The sequence below is a fragment of the Papaver somniferum genome, unplaced genomic scaffold (genome assembly GCF_003573695.1).
Source record: "Papaver somniferum cultivar HN1 unplaced genomic scaffold, ASM357369v1 unplaced-scaffold_65, whole genome shotgun sequence".
NCBI classification, from domain to species: Eukaryota; Viridiplantae; Streptophyta; class Magnoliopsida; order Ranunculales; family Papaveraceae; genus Papaver; species Papaver somniferum.
In genome coordinates, this window is record NW_020649304.1 from 4568419 (window position 1) to 4576994 (window position 8576).

The 8576-nt window shown below is 36.0% G+C and overlaps 1 protein-coding gene across 1 annotated transcript; it reads left to right on the plus strand.

Moving 5' to 3' along the window:
- Positions 1–3513: 3513 nt before the first annotated feature.
- LOC113343758 (hydroxyproline O-galactosyltransferase GALT6-like) lies at positions 3514–7034 on the plus strand. The gene is made up of 7 exons (XM_026587891.1): positions 3514–4580; positions 4936–5168; positions 5305–5595; positions 5699–5827; positions 5920–6093; positions 6256–6363; positions 6474–7034. Exons 1-7 carry the CDS (start codon positions 3719–3721, stop codon positions 6681–6683), a joined length of 2007 nt encoding a protein of 668 aa, XP_026443676.1. The 5' UTR covers positions 3514–3718; the 3' UTR covers positions 6684–7034.
- Positions 7035–8576: the final 1542 nt, after the last annotated feature.

Consider the following 8576-nt stretch of genomic DNA (forward strand, 5'->3'; position numbering starts at 1 on the left):
AACTGGTATGCATGCTGTCGTTCAGGACCTAACTCAGGTAGAACCGTTCGCATACTGGTATGCAAACTTGGTTCCCGGACTTTAACAATTAAAACCGTTCGCATACTGGTATGCAAACTTGGTTTCTAGACCTGAATCATACCACAACAGTTTGCATACTAGTATGCATACTGTGCTATATCCAGAAAATGGTTAACAAGTTTAAACTCCCATTTCAATCATTGAAACATCCTTAGAAGATGGCAATAGCTTTCGCACATAAACTATTAGCTTATAAGTAATTTTCAAGTGATCGAATGATCAATATGAAATATTCTGAGTCTACATCAAATGACTATCTCAGACAAATCATGTAAGATGTTTTAACGCAATTTTCATATGATCATATTTTGACTTATTATTTAGTTTCCAACAAATAAATTGTTTCCAACTAAACTCGTCAAGAATAATGATGAATGTAGCTAAAGCAAAAAGCTTCCAACACATATTTCGAGAAATATATAGGCGAGTTAAACTCAGCTCGAAATATCAAATGTGTATAATGTAAAAGTCTATATAGTTACACGTCTTAGTCTTAATAGGAGATAGAATAAAATAGACTTTTGAGTGATAGATAAGTTTAGTCTCCACATACCTTTTGTTGATGAAGTTTCTCCAATCGATGAACGCCATGAAGTCTAAAGCTCAACTAAGTATTCTCCTCAGTAGATCTTCGTCTTCAATCGATGAACGCCGTGAAGTCTAAAGCTCAACTACACATCTATCCTACTCCGAGACATAGCTATAAGTAGACTAGAAATCAAGACTTATAGTTTTGATCACCTAAACTTGACAAACAAGTTTGAGATAGCAACGCTTGCGAGTTCGATCGAGCAGTGCTCTAACAGTTAGGAAATACTCCCTCCGTTTCAAAAAGAAAGTTTGGTTTTACTTTGTCAAGATATTAAGGAGACCAAAGTAGTTTACATTCCTATCCTTAATTACTCGCCTAATTTATTTCAATAAATATATTAGTAATAAAAACTACCAAAATTGTTTTAGGACTGTAAATAGGAAATACAAAAAAAAAAGAAAAACTAAAACATATCGATTTATGGAAACGGTAACAATAAAAAAATGAAAAATAAAAACTACTTAGGTAAGCTAGCTATTCGTAGTCCATGGCGTTTGGAAAAAAGAGAGATAAAAAATGGTGTTTAGAAAAAGGAAAAAAGATGAAAAGATTATAGAGATAAAATATTGTATATTTATGGAGTATAACCTTAATAAGGAATTTAATTTGGAACCATACATATATATTGTCTTCAAAAACGAATGAAGGATATTTTTGTTTCCTTAATTATATAAATTTCGTTATTATTGTAGATTGGGTCCAATTAATAAGAATTTATGAATATAAAAAACTTAAGGGTATGTTAGAGAGTTCATTGAAAAATATGAGTATAAACAGAAGCTGGACACATTTTTGAAACAGACCAAAATGAAATAGAGGACGGTCTTTTTGAAACAGAGGGAGTACCATATTTGGAGGCAGCAACATGTGAAGATATCAGTATATGGAAAGATAATTGGGTGGATGAAGAATCTGGAGTTTTGTCTCGACCAATGGAGTTTCACCTTCAATATTATACCCAAGTATCACAACTTATAAACCCATATACTGCCGAATGGGAGGATGATGCTCTTAATGAGCTATTTGATCAAGAAAAATTAATAAAATTTATCTCATACGTCTCCCAATCTCAGGTACTGACACTCTACGTTGGTCTCTCACAAATCCAGATAACTTCTCGACTAAATCTACGTATTAGGCTCTTCTCAAACATCAGTGTGTTTCCACTCCTCAAGAACATAAACAATGACATAGGGTTTGGCATACGAGTATCCTTCTTAAGTTTAAATTTTTCATTTGGAAGTGTTTGCATAATATTCTTCCTCTAGAAAATTGGTTATTTAGGATTGGTATTACCTTTGATGATTTGTGCCCTTTCTGTGGAATGTCTGACGAAAATTTTGATCACCTATTTTACCATCGTTCATTTACTTAAACTCATATTACCTTTGATGGTTTGCTACTTGTCCTCAAATTTTTGATGTTTTGTGTAACGTCTCTTCTCTCTGAGATTTGATTTTTACTTGTTTTCAGACAAAACTATCTCAGCATCAAGTTGAACAATATAGATTATATGTTCTGATTATGTTCTGCAATTTGAGCTTCAACAATCTTTCTTATTTTTGCATAACGACTGCATGATAATGTTTTCAGATGCATCTTTGGGTAAAAATTCAACGGTTGTAGGTTGTGGAATCGTCCTCCTTAGATCCAATGAAAACTTTACAACAATCAAATGTTGGACCACTTCAGTAGATTCTGTCATAAAACTAGAAGCCAAAGCTTTATTGGCCGTAGTAGAGTGGGCTTCTCAGCTATAATTAGAAAATCTGTTGTTAGTTGCAGACAATTTCTCTTTAATTCAAGCATACTTCTTTAACCAAAATCGCTGCCCTCCACGCTGTTCTGTCGAGCACCACCTCTCTCTCCACGCCCCGGTCTTTCAGGTTTATGGCAGACCCAGTAAATGCTGACCCTCACTCATTTAACTGAGAAAATATTTCATATATAAATGATTGTAAAAACGGTTTATAGCAATTTAAAAAATGTTTTTGTAAATATGTTCATAGAAAATGTAATAGAGCAACTTTTTAGCTAAACTTTCTAGGAAAAGTACTGTAAAAGTCTGATAAATCTGCTGAATTTACAGCTGATTTACTCTCTTTATAGCTAAACTTTATATGTTGTTTGCCTTCAAGAAAGAAAAAGAATCTTGGTCCCTATGGATATATATTGTATCAGTAATAGTATTCCAATAGTTCTAAATCTTTGGACAAGTGATTTGGTGATCCAACTGTATTAAATCAAGAATGACGAAGTCTATCTCTAGTTTCCATAACAAAAGGTTTTATCAAACGGAAAAAGACAAGAAAATATATTCAAAATTAAGGAAACAATTTTCTTGAGGACATATTCAAAAAAAATTCTTCCAACGTACACCTAAAGCCAACGGTGAAGGCGGTTCACTCGTTTTAGTGGGAAAAAAATGCTGGCATTCAAATGAACATCCACGCGTTACTTTCTTTCTCCTCCACTAGGTTATACATTTCATTACCTTCCCCGTACATCATCAACAGTGATCAACAGCCGTCAGATCTAAACATCATCGGGTAATAACACATCATGATATGGTTTTAACCGGATCCGTACCCGCATCAAAAACACACCATTCGCAGAAATTGAGGTTAGTGGGTCCAGATCTACCTGGTGCCGTATTATATACGAACTAAATAAACCTTATCAACCTTAGATCATATCGAGATTCACATGTTTAAAATTTGAACGGTTAAGATCCTTGGATGGAGTATAACTGAACGATAAAAAAGAGACTCAGAATCTCGGTTTTTCAAATTTAATACAATGGAATAAATAAATAAATAAAATATTTATTAATTCTCTGAAAGAGAAAGACTCCATTAATTAACGCCAATCTAGAAAACGGTTTCTTCTTCTTCTTTTCTAGCTGACCTAAATCATTTTCTTCCTCCAAACAATCTTTTTAGGGTTTTTATAATTCAGTTACTGAATTAAAAAACCCCAGCTTTCAATTTCGTTTTCATCGTCAACAAATTTCAGGGTGTGAAAGCTAGGGGTTTTAGATTGTATATGAAGATGAAGAAAGCGAAGTTTGATACATTTTTGTCATTTACAAGACAGAGATCGGTACAAGTTTTGATTTTTATTGGGTTTTTGTATTTATTTATGATGAATTATGAAATTCCATTAGTATTTAAAATTGGGTTTAGTGAAGTTTCATCAGGAGAAGACAATTTCAATGGGTTTATAAATGAAGTCATTCAGCTTGATACTGCAGAAGAGTTGGAAGCAAAAGAGTCTCCAATTCAACCCTTAAAAAAGGTTTCTTATAGGGTTTCTCAATCTACATTTCCAGAACCCTTTCAAGAAAAAAGGAGAATTCTATCTGGGTTGAGATATCAAGCGAGTATATCTAATACTAGTAAACAAGGGGTTTCTGAGCTACAGAAATCTGTGAAAGATGCATGGGTGATTGGCAAGAAATATTGGGAGGAGTTACAGTCAGGGAAACTGAAGATTGATGAGGTAAAAAAGGTTGAAAATTTATCAGAATCATGTCCACATTCAGTTTCATTATCTGGTACTGAATTTTGGAACAAGGGGAAGGTTATAGTGTTACCATGTGGATTGTCATTGGGATCACATATAACTATCGTTGGTAAACCACATGGTGCACATCCTGAGTATGATCCAAAGATAGCCTTGGTAAGAGATGCTTCCGAATCAGTTATGGTTTCACAGTTTATGATGGAACTGCAAGGTTTGAAAACAGTTGATGGAGAAGATCCACCTAGGATTCTGCATTTTAATCCTAGGTTGAGAGGTGATTGGAGTGGTAAACCTGTTATTGAACAGAATACTTGTTATCGGATGCAGTGGGGCACGGCGCTTAGGTGTGAAGGCTGGAAAACTAAAGCAGATGAAGAAACTGGTATGCTCTTTATTTTTTGTAGTTTGATTTTTAGCTGCCTTAGTGTGCAATTCTGGACTAGTTAAAAGGTACACAATTTTAGTTTAATTCTATGGAGGAATTGTTTATAGGGATAATTTAGCTGGATTCTGTTGTGTTGAGTTATGATCTTTGTGTTCAGAGTATGATATGATTTGTACCCTGAAATTTGTCGGTAACTTGAAGGGTTTTGCCAAAGTAATGTGTATGAAGAATTGTCGTGTTTCTGCAGAAAATAGTTGAAAAAGAACCTGTCAATTGTGAATAGGTCTTATTGATTGAGTAATTCTTTGTAATTGTGCAGTTGATAAACAGTCAATTCTTTTTAAATGTGCAGTTGATGGACAGGTGAAGTGTGAGAAGTGGATAAGGGATGATGATAACCGCTCGGAGGAATCAAAGGCGACTTGGTGGTTAAACCGGTTGATTGGGCGCACTAGGCAGGTTACTGTTGACTGGCCATATCCGTTTGCAGAGGACAAATTGTTTGTTCTTACCCTTAGTGCTGGCTTGGAAGGTTATCATGTTAGTGTTGATGGAAGGCATGTCACCTCTTTCCCTTACCGCACTGTGAGTACCAATGTCAGATCTAATTAGTTTTCTGCGGCAAGATATACAGATTTATCATTTTTGATGGGTTCACAAAAATTTTGAACATTTTCTTTTTCAGTTTATTTATTTAGTTAGTTCTCATGAATGTTAACAGGGTTTTGTTCTTGAGGATGCAACTGGGCTATCCTTGAATGGTGACATTGCTGTGCATTCCATATTTGCTGCTTCCTTACCCACAGCTCACCCAAGTTTCGCTCCACAAAGACATCTTGAGATGTCAAGTAAATGGAAAGCTTCACCTCTTCCTGATGGACCAGTAGATCTTTTCATTGGAGTCCTCTCTGCAGGCAACCATTTCTCTGAGAGGATGGCTGTGAGAAAGTCTTGGATGCAGTCTGATCTAATAAAATCATCGAATGTGGTCGTGCGTTTCTTTGTTGCATTGGTAAGTTTGCGGCCAAGTGGTGTATCTTGGTTCTATTAGGTGTTTTTAGTAGAAAAAACTGGTTTTCAGAAACTAACATAGTGTCGGCTTTTGTCTTTGACAGAATGGAAGGAAAGAAGTAAATGTAGAATTGAAGAAAGAAGCAGAATTCTTTGGTGATATTGTTATTGTTCCTTTCATGGATAGTTATGACCTTGTGGTTCTGAAGACTGTTGCCATTTGTGAATATGGGGTGAGTTGTGAAGCTAGACTAGATGTTGCCACTGTTCATATCCTACTACTGGGTGAAGATTATTCATCTTGTATACTCTTGTCTGCTCACAGGTTCGCACAGTATCCGCAAAATACATAATGAAATGCGATGATGACACATTTGTGAGAGTGGATTCAATGATCGAGGCAACAAAGAAAGTTCCAGAGGGTAGGAGCCTCTATGCAGGAAACATAAATTACTACCACAAGCCCTTGCGTTATGGTAAATGGGCCGTCACATATGAGGTATGCTGTTTCACATATCTGTTGCTCTGAAGAACTTATCTATATGTATATCCTACTCCGGTAATCTGGCGTGTTCAAGTGCTGTGTGTTTATTATTTTTCTTGTTTGCGGTGTAATTAATCATGTGTAGGGCTCACTTTTTTTTTTGTAACTGGGTTTTAGGAATGGCCAGAAGAAGATTATCCACCCTATGCAAATGGACCAGGCTACATAGTGTCATCTGACATTGCAGAGTATATTGTATCTGATTTTGAGAAAAACAAGCTTAGGGTAAGCTTCATAAACACTAGTCGTTTTTGATTGCTGTCTAAATACCATGGAGATGAAAAATATTGGTGGGAATGTAAATGAATTCTCTAACTAAATTCTGCCTGATACAGCTGTTCAAGATGGAGGATGTTAGCATGGGGATGTGGGTTGAGCAGTTCAATGTGTCAAAACCAGTCCAGTATGTTCATAGCTTGAGATTCTGCCAGTTCGGGTGCATTGAAGACTATGTCACGGCGCACTACCAATCCCCCAGGCAGATGATATGCCTTTGGGACAAATTGCAAACAGTGGGAAGACCTCAGTGCTGTAATATGAGATGATGATGCTGGAATTAATAACAGGAATGTTGTTCTCTGGTGGTAATGGTGATAATGATGTGAGAGATTGGTCTCTTAAAAGAGAAGCAAGTTTTGCAGAATCAGCGCCTTATGATGTATATATTCTTTATGTCTGGGGAAGGTTGGGAATAGTGAGTTTCATGTGGCAGTTCTTATGCCCTTCCAAATTCATTCATTTTTTCTTCTTCTAGGTTTACTTTTGCTTTTCTTTTGAAGGCGAGGGAACGGGTTGTTGATAGAGGGTAGGAACAAGTTGACAACTCTTAGGTTCTGTAATCTATAGGAAATACCACACAGCAGATGAAAATGGAACTTTAGGTTTCTTCGTTTTAATTTTCTATGTTCAGTTCGTATGCCCTATTCTACTTGATAAATAATTCAGCAGAGTAGAAATGCTTAGCCAGTCTCACTGCCGTTCTATAGGCCACAGGAGAGGTTGGATTGCCTTGTAAGCCCTGCATGAAGAAAAGCAACCCCTGCTATTTGAATGTTACCCATGAAACAGTTGCAATAGTGAACAGGCTCAACCTACATGACTGGTAGGGCTTAACCTACATGAGGAGCGAAAGGCATGCACGGGGTACTAGTACTGGTGTTTCGAGGGGGTACTAGTACTGGTATTTCGAGGATGTTGCTGGAAATAATCCATGTACGGGGTACTAGTACTGGTGTTTCTCGAGGATGTTACTGGAAATAATCCATGTACGGGGTACTAGTACTGGTGTTTCGAGGGGTACTAGTACTGGTATTTCGAGGATGTTACTGGAAATAATCCATAACGGCGCGGGTTTGATCGTGTTAAAGAAAATATTTGTCGTGCAGCCACCTCATCATGAGACAGTTACATTTTGTATCATGTAGATCTAACAAGCGACAACCCAGACTTTAACATATACATTGGATTGTGTGAAATTATACAAAAATGTTATTATTGGGGTGCCACATTCCATTAGAGGGGTTTCACCTAATATGACAAAAAATGATCACCCAGAAGTGATATCAAAAATCCCTTATTTCAAATAATTTTGTAATGACCGAACAACCCTTTAGTTAATTTTAATTTAATTAATTTCTACGGTTGAAATCAATGTAAACCTGGACGTAAAACTAATTTCTACGGTTGGAATCAATCCAAACCTGGACGTAAAATCAATTTCTACAGTTGGAATTAAAAGGAACCTGGACATAAAACTACCTGCAAATAAAATTTTACGGTTTAATCCAAACTTGGGCGTAAAATCAATTTCTACGGTTGGAATCAATCCAAACCTGGACGTAAAACCAATTTCTACGGTTGGAATTAAAAGGAACCTGGACATAAAGCTACATGCAAATAAAATTCTACGGTTTAATCCAAACCTGGGCCTAAAATCAATTTCTACGGTTGGAATCAATCCAAACCTGGACGTAAAGTCAATTTCTACGGTTGGAATTAAAAGGAAGCTGGACGTAAAACTACATGCAAATAAAATTCTACAGTTGGAATTAATCCAAACCTGGCCGTGATTTCTTCATAAACTAAAATTACGTCTAGAAAAGAAGCACCGAACCTAGACGTAGCACTAGCAGAAACTTTACTGAAACCCTAATTTATTTCAATTTCATTCAATCTAACCTATTTTAAGCACAAAAACGAGTAAACAAAGATGGGTTTGTTCGATTATTACCTCACATACGGTTTGTTCGATGATATGAATTCAAATGGATTTATCGTTGAAGAGGATGGAGAGAAAAATGAGAGGAAGAAGAAGAACAATTGAAATGTGAAGAATGAAGAATAGAAATTAGGTTTTGTTTATGTTTTTTAGTTTTAATTTTAATTTAAGGATAGTCTGGACAGTTGCTATTGAATCAAAAGTACCCCATAACCAGATT